Consider the following 14,221-nt stretch of genomic DNA (forward strand, 5'->3'; position numbering starts at 1 on the left):
GTGGGTTTCCTCCGGGTGACTGTCTGTAAGGAGTGTGGTGTGTTCTCCCTGTGTCTGCGTGGGTTTCCTCCGGGTGACTGTCTGTGATGAGTTGGTGTGTTCTCCCCGTGTCCGCGTGGGTTTCCTCCGGGTGCTCACATGCTAACATGCACAACTATATGTAAACAATGCTATGCTTGGTCTGTGCTGAATATTTTTTTGTTATTACATAAAATTAGATGTTAGCCTAGTTGATAAATATATGTTATCAGGTCCAATGTGAGCTCAGTGTGATACCGTGAGGCTCTCCATTGTGGTATATTTCATGCTGATAATGCTGCACAGATTTATTTTCCAAGCATATTGATAAATGTAGGTAATTAACCGGTTATTCAGCATTATGCTTCAACTCAATAAATCTAAAATTCCATGTAGTGCATAAAAGCATTGCTTTTTTCATGTTTATTGATTCAGGAAGGGAATCTGAAGCGCTATCCCACGCCATACCCCGATGAGCTGAAGAACATGGTGAAGACGGCGCAGTCTGTGGCCCACCGGCTGAAAGAGGATGAATCAGGAGACGAGACGTCCAGCGAGAGGAACCACATCGGAGTGCAGAGCGTAGGAGTCAAGGTGAGCTCCACAGAAGCATGACTCATAGGTTCGGCTGCAAAAGACGCTTGTCTCTTTAAGTCCACTGCAGTGTTTTAAAGGGGTACTGGATTGCACCTGTGGGCAAAATCACATATATATTATACTTCTGAAGCTACAGTTTTAATTTAAAGTACAAAAAAACAGTGGATCTCTGTTTTTTTTGTGTGTTTTTCCTGATTAAACTCGTCAACTCATTAATAATCTCTTACTGAGATGAGTCAGGAGTGTTAATGATGGGAGAGTGTATAAGGTACTGAAATTATCACTACAGTGTTGTTTTTTATTCGTTTAAATCTGTCACAGAGTGTCTAACACATCAGTGTGTATTATTCTTTTGGGGTGAATGACACCATTGGCTGTGCACTGACTTCAACAGGTAATAGACACTCCGTGTGCCAATGGCAAAGCTCTTGAGCTGGAGTCCATAACCACAGTGAACTGCATCCAAAGCTCCAATCCACTTGAACCAAGAGATGTTCCAGATAACCCTGACTCAGAAAGGCTTCCTCTGCAGAGTTCAGACAGCTCTAGAGCCATGGTCAATCATGAAGACACACTTGAGGTGATGTTTCCAAATCAAACATAAAATTATAACATTTGTTTAAAACAAGAAATCAGTCTGAATAAGGATTTGTGGATCTGTAAGTAAAGGATTCTCTGAAAACACTGATTCAGTTGAACATGAGATAATTCTTATAGACATGTTGTCTCTCTGAGTCTTGATGCATGTTTGTGAATGTAGCGCTAACATTGAATCGTCTTGTTGCCCCAGGACTCGGAAGAGCTGTCATCTGAGGAAGATGAGATGAAGATTGCAGAGATGAGACCACCGCTCATTGAGATCTCCATCAACCAGCCTAAAGTAGTGGCCCTCAGCAAGGATAAAAAAGGTATGTTCTCCATGAAATCCCCTTGACATGTCTGAGCAATGAAATAATTAATGGAGGAACTGTTCGTTCAATGCACAGAGAGGTGTATTAATACTTTGAATGTGTAGAGTGTAAAATAAAAGTTTTGAAAGGCAATCTGCCCTTCAATCAATATATTCTGACAATTTGCAATGCACTACTGGAAGCACATGGGGCAGTATGACTTCTGTTGTATCTTTAAACTATGGAGAACTCATTTGGCACAGACAGAGGTTAAAGAATTATCATAATATACAGCCCTGTATCATATAACAATGTAATCACTCAATTCTGTGCATTCTTATCTTTTCTGATCCAGACGACAGTAAGGATGCTGACTCACTGCTGGACGAGACGGTGGCTAACAGTAACCAGAACAACAGCAACTGCTCCTCACCGTCTCGCATGTCTGACTCTGTGTCCTTGACCACAGACAGCAGCCAGGACAACTCCCTCTGTACTCCCGAGAGAGAGGCCAAGATGCCACTGGTCCCCAAGAACAGGTGTCTGCCTTGTTTTCTTCATCAGGAATTATGCTCCTTATAAAGAATTAACCTTCTGGAATCTGACCTTCTTATCTTCCATTGTAAGGTCATTGGCTAAAGCAGGCAATAGCACTTTGTGAGGCTATGTTAGAAAAGAGGAATGAGTATCAGTAGAGATTAGTGAATTTGCAGAAGTTTTCTTTAGAGAAAACATAATGTGTTTTTTTTTTTTTTTTTTTTTTTTTTTTTTTTTTTTTAAGAAGAGGAAGTTATTTTTTATAATTTGCTGATAATAGGGATACACAAGGCAGGTTTATTTATAGAGCACCTTTCATACAAAATGGCAATTCTAAGTGCTTTACAGAGACAAAAAGAACAATGAAAAGAAATGAATTAAGAGTAAACAATATAGGAAACATTATAAAACATGCTTTATATTATGATTTTTAATCATTAGAACATTGCTGAGGTCTCGCACACCAGAAAAGCTTTTACATGGATTGTTAAAATTAAAAAAAAAGATTAAAATAAAGATTGTAATTGGTCTGAAGTTTTCCTGCACTTCTAAGCTGTTAATTAACTCATGGGGCAGATAAAGAATGGTAGTCGTCTTCAGTACGTCTATGTAATAAATGCAGTTATCTTTATAGCAGGCAAATAAATCATTATCAATCAAGTCTTATCCATGCATCCAGCTTGGTGTTTCTGCTTAGAGTCTGTCTGAGTATTTAATACATTTTTGGGTGAAATGCAATAGTAATGTTTGCTACGCTGACTGGCCAGTAACTTGACATGGTTTATATTGTCATTTTAGGCAAGAAGATGAGAACCTGAACCAGCTGAAGGAGACGGTTCCTCTGCTGCAGAACTGCAACGGATCTCAGACATCCCTGCAAAATGTCCTGAAGGCCCAACGCAGCTTTGAGAGCAAAGCAGGCAAGATGGCCGATTATGACCTGTCCATGGAGGAGAGGTTGGCACTCATAGAGAAAGGCATTAACAACGGCATGGCCGATCAGTACAAGTGGGATCAGATCAACATGAATGTGTCAAAACTTCCGCCGGACAACATGGTGGTATACGAAGACCTGGAAAAGACTAAAGGGAGCATTGGCGAGCCTGGACTGAGCAGCAACAACAACACCACTACTCCATCTCTGGAGAACCTGGAGAATGGGAACCAGAATGGGAAAGAACAACTTAGGGAGCATTTCAATGGACGGATTGAGGAAACCCCAGTGAGGTACGAGGTTGTGAGGACAGCATCTGCAGGAGTTACCGCGTCCAGTGATATGTCCCTCTCCCGCAGCACTGAAGAGCTTTCACCTGAGAAAAGACGACCCCCACCTGTGATGAAGTCCCAGAGCATCAGCAGCATGGAGGCTGGTGGGATGAAACTGTATTCCATTGAGGGTGAGAGCCCACCCTACGAGGCCATTGTAGGGGCAGCCAGGGCCTCTGGTGCCCAGGGCCAGAGCATTGTTCGGTCCAAATCAGCCTCTCTGCTGAATGACCAACCACTGCAGGTATATCCTGGTTCCTCAGCTTCATCTTCTGACCTCCTGTCTGGCTCTAAACCTCCCACCAGCATGGCTCGCTATCCTGCTGGCCCTCCACCCCAGTATAACATCCAGTACACCAGCAGCACTGTGCCTAAAGACAATCTTTGGGGCCAGCGCACCCCCGTCCCACCTGACCAGGCCTACCTCCCTCCACAGCATTCACTTGCCAACACCAACTATTCAAACCGCAACAATGCCCCTCCATATCCTCACCAACCTCAGATACGTCACCCACAGAAGGCCCCTCCTGATATGTGGGCAAAGGAGCGTATGCTTCCCCTTGTGGGCCAGCGAGGCACGTTGCAGCGGCAAAGCAGCACCTCCTCAAATGCCTCTATGGTCATGTCAGACCCTCGGCGCATGCCGGGTTCTGAAGGGGACTACCTAACTTATAGGGACATACACACCATGGGTCGCGCCCCTCCACACATGAGCCTCCAGAGACCCCTCTCGGCTCGCACCTACAGCATGGATGAACCTGGAGCTCCACGGCCGCAGAGTGCGAGACCCCCAGCCCACGAGGTTCCCGAGAGGACCATGTCCGTCAGCGATTTCAACTACCAGCACGGAAGCCCCAACAAGAGGCCCAATATGAGAGTAAAGTCTGAGCACTCTCTGCTGGATGGACCCTCAGGTGGGGGCAGGGTACCAGCTGATTGGAGAGACCAGGTGATGAGGCACATTGAGGCCAAGAAGATGGAGAAGATGGTGAGTGCTCAACCCATCTGTGGTGTGATTTCATAGCAGCAATTACAGTCTGCAGAACTTACTTAGTCAAGGTCTCAGAAGCCTTTCAGCGTTCAGGAAGTTGCCTGTATTGCTTAGATTCCCACTTTCCCATTTGTTTTTTTAATTTATTTAATGTATATGCACTCTATTAATGCTTGACTGTGAATTGTCCTGCATGTCTGTGTTTCATATTAACACAAGTAAGCATCCACTAACGTCTTGTCTCTTGCATGTTTTCAGCAGTCCACAGTGGTGATGCATGTTCACTAAAGATTCCATTAACTGCATGTGTGTGTTTTTTTTGTACTTGTGTTTGTTTGTGTCATGTCTGTGGTCAGACTGCCCTCTCTCGGTCGTTGGCTACGCTCTATGGCAGCCAGTGCTCTCTGGCCTTTAGCACCCTAGATGGACGACAGTTTGGAGCCCATGGGCCCAGCGTGAGTACAGCACTAGCGAGTGCAAACAACCCAAGCCCTGCCAGCTCACCCTGCCAGTTTCCCGCTTCTCTCCCCAAGGGCCCTTCTTTGTCACTGCACATCCTCCTTTTAACTAATCAATAATTCAAGGTCTAGTTTGATTTCATCCCAAATGCTGCAGTAGCTGAGACATGTAAATTAGCTCTAAAATATATTTAGAGCAAAAACATATTGGATGTCCATGAGCCTTTCTTAATGCCACTTTGTACGCGTCCCCCAAAAAAGCTGCAATACAGTAAGACCAATGAACATTCTGACTGATGTAAATGCAGATTGAAAAATTGAACCAACTGGACAATAGGAGCCACAGCATTTTAAAAAAATAATTCTTCAGGCTGCGCAAATCTGAAAAACGGAACCAAAGGAAAAAGCTGTTTTATAAACTATGGCTGTTTCCCTGAAATCCCCCTGGTTTATTATCTGGCTCAATAACTTGTATCCAGAGCATCATTTGAAATTCTTGATTTTCTCAAAAATTACTTTTCCTGAACATCGTCCTTAATGACTTACCCACGCAGACTGACCCTTTTCCTTAACCCCAATCACACCAATTGCCAGCTTTTCAGCTGTGTTTCTCTCTTCTGCTTTCCCCCCTCTGTCACAGTGTGTTATATTAAGATCATGCACAGCATTTTAATGACGAATTGTCAGCTCGTATTGTTCCTGAAGTCCACCATGTTAGATTGATCTTAATGGACCTCTAAAATGTCTTATGTAGTTGTAACAATAGGTTAGTCTGATTAGATCTGAATAAATAATCGCTCCAGCTCAGATCTTTAAAACCATGCTTGTTGTTAGGAAAATACTGCTTTTTATTTCCTATGTTTGTTCTTAACCAGAACTGAATAAATGAATATTGTACGGACTGTTCTGTGTGGGGTTCATTAAAAATAACATTGAAGTCCTTTAATGCATTCTGGTCTTTAAGACACACGCTGCTTAATTTAGAAGCATCTGAGCAAAAAAAAAAAAAAAAGATTAACAGTTAAATTAAATTTTCCTCCCAGGTGGAATGCAATCCTGGGAATTGTAGTCTTATGTGCTGTAAATGTGTGTTTGCAGGATGAGGTCTTCAGTCCGTATGGACAGCAGGGCTATCCCATTGACACACACAGAAAAGTAAGTAAAATGTAACCCGTTATATACTCGAGTAAATCTGGGGTTAACTTTTGTTCCATGTCACCAACTCAACTGTTATCAACTACCACAAAGACGGAGTTTAGGAAATAAATATAGGGTTGTTTGTCTTAGATGACTTAGGATTTTTCCCAGAATGCCTATGCTACCTGGCTCTCCTTATTTTCCTTATCTTCCTCAGCTTTTGTCCTTTTATGGCTTCAGAACAGAAAACGGTACACGGGGCTTGACACGAAATATGACAGTCCTCAAGGGGAAATTCTACTGGTTTTACAAAATATCTCCATAATTAAACCCTGTAGGATGTAAACCCAGATGTGAACCAAGTCATCCAGAGTATTTTGATGTGAAAGGAAATTCTTGATAGTGGTGGTAATATGAACCAGATGTCTGGAGAATTTACCGACTCTGAAAGCCACCTTATGCTAAGCAAGGCATAAAATGGTTATGAAAATGCCTGATAGTATAACCTAAATAATAGTATTGAGATTAATTTGGATGCTGGTTCCTGTCATCACCACTGTGAAGATATTAGAGTTATCAATTCTCTCAAAACAGCATTTTACAGATTTCTCTGAATGACTTTGTTTACATCTGTACGATAGATGTATGCTAAAATGCTAAAATGTAGCATAATTGGGAATTCCACTTAAAAGTGAACATAGATTTTTCCTAAAAGCCAGTAAAGCTGGAGTACTTGGTCATTTTTAATAATTGTAGTTTTTCTGTGAAGTACACAATGTGCTGTATGTATCACAGAGATCTTTATCCACAGCTCGCAGACAGGGATGGACACATTTACCCAGAGTAGCTGAGCTCCAGCACTGATCGATTAACTCTAATTAACGAACAGCATTTAGAAAAAAACAGGACGGGAGAGAGTGATAGTGAGAGAGATTAATGCAGAGGCGTTTTCTCCTGAGATTCCTAAGCCTCCTCAGGGCCTTCACGTCTATAAGCAAAGCTACAGAGCTACTCTCCTGCTGACAGGACTAGCATGACTCTGTGCTGATTGAAACGAGAAGCAATGTGAGATTATGAATATTTTATTGCTGTGGTGAACATATTTTTAGTGCTTGTTTATAAGTTTCAGAGCTTTAGGACTGACGTGATGGTGAATATGTGTTGATATTAATCTCATTATGAATCCCTGAGGAAATTATATGGTTTTTAATGAGATGTGACTCCTCAGCAATGACAAACTAGCTGTGAAACAGTCCCCACATAGCGGACAGATTGTGCATTACATACTGTACTTTCCTAATCAAGAATTAGAGATAATCTCCATCCACAGACCAAGCTAGTAATTTTTATTTTACTTCCAAATGTAATTAGGGTAGGAATCTATGCTGAAATTTGTGTTGTCTGTCCGTTGAGTTTTTATATGGTCCCTTCTGCCCCCTGGTGGCAGATAGTGCTACTGCACCACCTGCACAACCGCCATTTTTTTTCCCTATTGTAGCTGTAGGAAAAACATGTTATACGTCCCATTTGAGATTTAATTTGGTGTGCTAGAGCAGGAAAATCTCTCTAGTGTGGAGGCATTACAGTGTTCTACACGAATAATAGCTTAACTGCATTCAGAAGTATATCAACACACCTAATATGTGTTTTAAATGTATTTCTCTCTGGGTCTATAAGTCCTCAACATCTGAGCATTAGAGCATTAGTGACATCAGGTACTAGGGGGCCTTATTCCTCTTTTCCTCACACATCACAACAGACTTAGGCATAGTTTCCAACTCTTTAGATCAGGAGATCTGTATCAGCAGTGTGTGCAGCTAGTAGCTGAATTCACTCAGCAGAGAACATAGCATAGCATCGAACATACACAGTGTATTCAGTGGATCGTCTGTAATTAATGATGTACAACGAATATCTCGCCTATAGTGCCATATACCAAGTCCCATTGTGGTTATTTAGCAAGTGTTGCATATTCTCTGTCCCTCAAGAGAGTTGTTCTCATTATAATGTAGATGAACTATACCTCTTTGAAGATCAGACACATGAAACACCAGGGGCCACAGTCCCAGAGAGCCAAGTGTAGGAGCAGTGCTGCTGAATCACTTGCTTTTAATACCACACACTGAGTGAATGTGCCTATTAAAGGAAAGTCTGCAGACAGCATAAGATATAAAGCCCAGGATTAGATAATACTGATGAAACAAAATATAGATGTTAAATAAGGGTAAAAGCATGATGATAACCCTTCGAGGACAAAGGGATCTAAACATATTTGACTCATTTAAAAGCAAAACAGCGTCTGTTGATTTACAGAATGTAAAGGGTTATCCGCTCGCTCAAAGTGAAAGAATGCTGGAGATGCCCAAACTGCACGGTCTTTCCTCTGTAGTCAATCCGCATGGTCAGAGGTTGTTGGAAAATGAAACCCTCGGTCTAATGGAGTTAAATGAATTATCATGGTGTCCTCCGGCAGTCAGGGTTGTCTTCTAACACTGTGGTTGTGGAGAAGAGATGACTCAGAGGATCAGCAGGCCCACTTCAACCCCACAGCCTGTAAAGCTATAACTCTTCATCTGAAAATAGCCCCAGTTGGCCTCTGTGGCCCAGTGCCAAAACCTGAGGGTTCAGTGCTGAATAAAAGTGACTGCATTTGTCTAATTTTGGTCTAGATGTTTTGCACGAGACCATTCATTTGTATGCGATTACTTACTTTTAAAAGATTGCCGTTCATCACAGCCAAGTGGCAGATCCCAACTAATGTGTGTCAGGCTGTCTATTATCTGTCCTTTATCTAATGCCCCAGAAGTTACTGTGTGAAGGTTAGACAAAGAACAGGCAAGGTACAGTATCACCATTGTTACTGGACTGGTATAACATTCAGAAGATATACCAGCAAGTGTTTTGTACACGGAGCTAAAATTTGGTTTGTTGTGAGAGTGCTGGGAATGCACAGGCCACGGAGTGTTGAAGGGGAGAGGGTAGGAGAACCTGAACAATACGTTTTGAGTCTTTTTCTAATATGACAAATATGAGTATTAGGGCTAGACAATGAAACTGAAACACCTGTCATTGTAGTGAGGGAGGTTTCATGGCTAAATTGGAGCAGCCTGGTGGCCAATCTTCATTAACTGCACACTGCACCAGTAAGACCATGTGCATCCAATGGTTCAAACATTGTGTCCTGAAGGCGGTGCCGTGTATCAGGACGACAATGCACCAATACACACAGCAAGACTGGTGAAAGATTGGTTTGATGAACATGAAAGTGAAGTTGAACATCTCCCATGGCCTGCACAGTCACCAGATCTAAATATTATTGAGCCACTTTGGGGTGTTTTGGAGGAGCGAGTCAGGAAACGTTTTCCTCCACCAGCATCACGTAGAGACCTGGCCACTATCCTGCAAGAAGAATGGCTTCAAATCCCTCTGACCACTGTGCAGGACTTGTGTATGTCATTCCCAAGACGAACTGACGCTGTATTGGCCGCAAAAGGAGGCCCTACACCATACTAATAAATTATTGTGGTCTAAAATGTCATGTTTCTTGCAAGTTTCAGTGGATTGCATACTGTTCATATCAATATCGTGATTATTTTGTTTTGACTTAAATTAAGAAATATATCGGCCCTATTGTCCAGCCCTAACGAGTATTGACATCCATACCTGACCAACCCTTGACTGAGCACCTCCTGATGGCCTCTGTGTTTTTGTGGTTCTGTAGGTGCCTTTGATGAACGGTCAGATGTGTCCTCCTTCAGTCCGACCGCAGATGACCTCTGCCCAAGCCCAGATGGCTCGCCATCCATCGCGAGAGCAGCTTATTGACTACCTGATGCTCAAAGTGTCCCAGCAGCCCCCAGGCCCACCGAGACATCCCCACGAATCTCTGCCCCAGGAGGTAAGCAGCAGGAAACTGCTGCAATGAGAACAGAGTCAATTAAGGGGAGAATGAGAAGCACATGATTCGAGATTCAGAATCCATAAATAGAATGTTGTGGGTGTATGCATAGATTATCCTAGAGACTGTAGACTCTGTTCAGTGCTGCACTTTGAGATATCATTGGTTTCTGTATTATAACCAGTGCCCTGTCCCTGAGGGGGTTAGAAGATGTCTGAATTCATCTGAAGTCATGAGACTAATGTCATTGTATGGTGTGTTTACGTTCAGATGCATGTGAAAATTGAGAAGAATCCAGAGCTGGGGTTCAGCATATCAGGAGGAGTGGGAGGACGAGGGAATCCCTTCCGTCCTGACGATAATGTACGTGTCTTACACTTAGTATTAGAAGGTGTAACAATACATACAATTAATTCATGCCAATTGGTGTCTCAAATAAGGACAGCAATAATAATGCACTAAGAAATCTAATGATAATTAGTGGAATTATTTGTAAAAATGTAAATCCACATTAGTTTTTAAGCCACATTTATTATTTATTATTAAATAATACAAGTTATGTAACTGTATACTTAGTATAATGTGGCTACAATACATTTTACATTTTTAGGTCGCAGTAATGACAGGGTTAAACTTTTTCAACAGGGCATTTTTGTGACAAGAGTTCAGCCAGAGGGACCTGCTTCAAAGCTCCTTCAGCCTGGAGACAAAATCCTCCAGGTAGTTACACGCCATATTTCCACTACACTGAATGTTACCTTGCTCTGCTCGTTTTGTCGGTGTATGACGCTGTATAAATGCAATCCGTGTGTCATACTCTTTGCAGGCGAACGGCTACAACTTTGTAAATATTGATCACGGGAATGCAGTGTCCCTTCTGAAGAATTTCCCCAGCACCGTGGACCTGATCATCATCAGAGACATGGCAGCGTAGAGATTCCATGGCACACATGAACGTGTGAATGTCCACTCCATTTTTTTTGTAGGTGGAGGAGCCAGATTGGTGTATAGTATTGATTTGAACTGCTTTTAATGAAAGGACCTCAGAGCTTTGGTGAAAACAGGGCAAAAAAGAAAACCACTGGACTAGTGGATGGGAGACAATGTGGGAGCATGTACTTTAAAGCAACCACAAAAAAAAAGAAGCCTTCACTGTGGGAGAGCCTGTTGGTTTTATCCAACACGGACAAGAAAACTGTGTTTTTGTACAAACTTATTTTTTTTTTCTAGTCATTCTTCATAGAGTTCACCTAATGGAACAATAATTGTAGCTAACCATTAGGGGGCAGGGCTCCCTGTTTGCTGACATCAGTATGCCTTTTATTTTTTTAATTTTAAATCATACTTCACTATTTCTCCTCCTATTTTTCTTATTTAAGAGATTTTTAAAAACCACTTTTTGTGACCTGTGTGAGGATGTGGAACTGGAGGTCAACGCTACGTGCTCGTTGCGGATACTCGAATGTAGGAGTGGCGTGCTCTTGGCCTGGGATGCGGATTCAGTGTCAAAAACACAGCAACTGAATTCTTGGCAGATGCTCCTTGCCGTGTTAGTCTTCACCACTTGTCCAGAACTTTGGCCCCTGCCCTCTCCTGTGTAGGCCCTTACCCCCTCTCACTTCATTCCGCACCGAGAGAATGACCCATCTGTAGAGAAACTTTCACCTCAGACTTTAAACAAGACGTTGTGTCTGCTGGAGCATGCTGGAGAGCCCTCTGTAAGTCTGACATGGACTGGAACCTGGTTAGGAAATGTTCATTAGAGGATCATTGGAAGAACCTGCAGGGCCCATGGTTGGCAGTGTTACCTCTACATCAACCAAAGCTTGTTAGGAGAGTGGATTGGTGGTGGGTTGGCCTGCATTTTACTGAGCATCAGGGACCACTATTCACAGAAAGGTTTGTTTCCTTTTGAGAGGTCTTAAGCAAAAGGAAGCTGACCCAGGATGAGAATTCTGGAGATATTTGGTGGACACTGGCCCAAACCTTTTAAAAGATTCCTCAGAACCACCCCAACCTTCAAAACTGACCTTTGGAGGAGGGTGGGTTTCTCACCTGAGATGAACAAAACTCACCTTTTTATGTGAACATCACCTTCCTAACCATAAAGCTGGGCTCTTTTTTTTTTTTTTTCTTTTACTCTTTTAATCATGAACATTTTGCTTCAAGAGGACACAGGCCAGAGGAAGGACTTGTCAAGTGCCAACAGACCCAGAGCTGGTCGAAATGGAGGAAAGGTTGCACCTTTTTTGACCTAGAGCAATACACACTGATGTACACGGCATATTCAGTGGCTTTCAGAGGCTCACTTAGAGGTCCATCTTTCGGAAAGCAATAGCAAGTCTGTTTTATTTTTCAGAGAGAGCTGTCAGAATGCATTGTTGTTTTTCTTTTTCTAGGAAAAAAAGAATAAACCCTTTTAGTACTCCTTGATTGTGATAGAGCATTTTATATTGTAAATCTTTTAGAAAAGAAAACATAGGAAATGGCATTTTTTAAAATATTTTGCAAAGATGTTCTTAAGTGTGCGTCTGGTAATGCTAACTACCCTGCACTCACTGCCCTCCCCAAAGCGATTGCATCATCAGTTCCACAAACTTCCCGCTGAGTTGACATTATTAACTGTCTCCCATGTGAATGGATTCAAATACTTAACCTTCTTGACTGACAGAGCGGTTCGGTGGGCTGCAGAGTCATAAACAGCAAGTAGTACCAAATAACATTGGACAGTTCTCCAACTGAAAGGTTAAAAAGGCCTTTTTGTACATGGGCCTTGTACACACAGAAAAAAAAATGACCAACTGTTGATTGTTGTACTGTGATTTATTGCATGGAATTTCTCCCTAGATTTAACATATTTTTTGGCTGTTCAAGAGGTCCGTGTGAATTTATCAGATTCGCCTCTACTGATAAATATAGCCGATCCGTGTATGGAGATTTTATATTCATAGAGACTAGCACTAATGTTTTGTTGTATAAAAGTACCTGAACAAAATTAAACTGCTTTAGTGCTACAATTTTTGTTTAGAATCATGTGACTGTCATTCTTTGCACACGATTAAAAATGACACTGGCACAAACCTGCCTAATAAAGGGCAACCCAATGTAAAAGAGGTAGTTAATACTGAGTATCACTCGTCTTGCAGACAAAAAAAAACTTTGGCCTCAAGTTAAACTAGACTCACGTTCTCAATAAGAGCATATTTTACCCAACGTTTGATGATACGAATGATTTTGTTGACACATTGTATACTTGTATTTAGTGAGCACTGTGTTTTCATATTTTGTATTATTCAGTTGAATGAAGACCCTCTGATTGTCAAACTTTTTTTTAGAAAATGGTAAAAAGTAATGACAATCATGGGCTAAAAAATTTATTTTTGCCATTTCAAGGAACAACTGGTGTTTTTTTTTCATTCTCCCACGTTTGTCTATTTATTTAGCAAACCTTTCTTTGAATTTTAGAGATTACTAATCGAAATGTACATACGTTTTTAAACCATTTGAGTTAGCCATGGCATTACTGACCTTAGTTTATAAAAACCAGCAATAAATTGCATCACAGCAGCCCTTTCTAATGTAAAGCTATTTGAAAGATTCTCTGGAAGCAGCTACAAATAAGATGATTGGTATGCATTTATTCTACATTCCAGATTTTGTATATAATTTTAGGTTCCATGGTATCCTGTGGAAAATAAGAAATAAACTAATGGTCTTTCAGAAAATGGTCTGTCTGTCTGTCTTTTCTTTTTCAGTTTGGGGATAAGACTGTGACATCTGAAAGCAGAAGTCTGTCTGGTCATAATTTCCATTGGTAGCAGTTGTTGAATGTAATAAGTGATTGTTCACAACTGTCTGGAATGTCACTCGGGTTAATTACGTTCTCTAATATCTATTGCTACACAACCTTGTGACTGAAAAAACCTGGACCAGGTTTAGGAAGGTCATGACACAAATCTGGCACTGTGTGTATTTATGAAACAGGAAACCCTAGCTTAGTTCACTGTGGATGTAAAAACAGCGTTCGTATAGTCCTGTAAAATTGTACGAATTTAATTCTAAAGACACGTACCCCCCTCAGGATTGTTCAGTGTTGAAGGGAGCCATCAAGTATTTTCTATGCAGTGAACCATTTCACATCAAACCACTCTGGAAAGAACTGATAGTAGAACTTTAATATTGAAAACATCATAAGAAATAAATACAACAGTGATCAGGTTGATAAGTGTACTCAAGTTTCAGGTCATTTAGTGTAGATACCGCTCTGCCTTAGAGAAACTCCTTTGTTAAAGGCAACAGCCATTATCTCTCAATCAACCCACAATAAGCAAAGGACTGATCAAAGGAGGGTGGATGTTAGCACACAATGCTACTAGCTTAGCGTTTCTCTGAGTAGATTAAAGGGCTCTATGAAGTGCTCAGTTCCCCT

The 14,221-nt window shown here is 41.5% G+C and overlaps 1 protein-coding gene across 3 annotated transcripts in view; it reads left to right on the plus strand.

Annotated features, from left to right (window-relative positions):
• The window catches only part of erbin (erbb2 interacting protein), an 88,045-nt gene extending 74,544 nt beyond the window's left edge, over positions 1 to 13,501 (plus strand). The window contains exons 17-28 of one of the 3 annotated variants that reach the window (XM_066650402.1): positions 454 to 612; positions 1,010 to 1,195; positions 1,406 to 1,523; positions 1,861 to 2,044; positions 2,841 to 4,296; positions 4,656 to 4,754; positions 5,856 to 5,912; positions 9,616 to 9,792; positions 10,063 to 10,155; positions 10,438 to 10,512; positions 10,619 to 10,748; positions 11,172 to 13,501. In XM_066650402.1, the coding sequence (XP_066506499.1) occupies positions 454 to 612; positions 1,010 to 1,195; positions 1,406 to 1,523; positions 1,861 to 2,044; positions 2,841 to 4,296; positions 4,656 to 4,754; positions 5,856 to 5,912; positions 9,616 to 9,792; positions 10,063 to 10,155; positions 10,438 to 10,512; positions 10,619 to 10,726 (2,712 nt within the window). In that variant the 3' untranslated portion in view covers positions 10,727 to 10,748; positions 11,172 to 13,501. Of the gene's footprint in view, positions 1 to 453; positions 613 to 1,009; positions 1,196 to 1,405; positions 1,524 to 1,860; positions 2,045 to 2,840; positions 4,297 to 4,655; positions 4,755 to 5,855; positions 5,913 to 9,615; positions 9,793 to 10,062; positions 10,156 to 10,437; positions 10,513 to 10,618 lie in introns of all 3 variants that reach the window. The other 2 variants (XM_066650401.1, XM_066650403.1) reach the window with 2 other exon arrangements.
• The last annotated feature ends 720 nt before the right edge of the window (positions 13,502 to 14,221 follow it).

The sequence above is a fragment of the Hoplias malabaricus genome, chromosome 18, assembly GCF_029633855.1.
Source record: "Hoplias malabaricus isolate fHopMal1 chromosome 18, fHopMal1.hap1, whole genome shotgun sequence".
Classification (NCBI taxonomy): domain Eukaryota; kingdom Metazoa; phylum Chordata; class Actinopteri; order Characiformes; family Erythrinidae; genus Hoplias; species Hoplias malabaricus.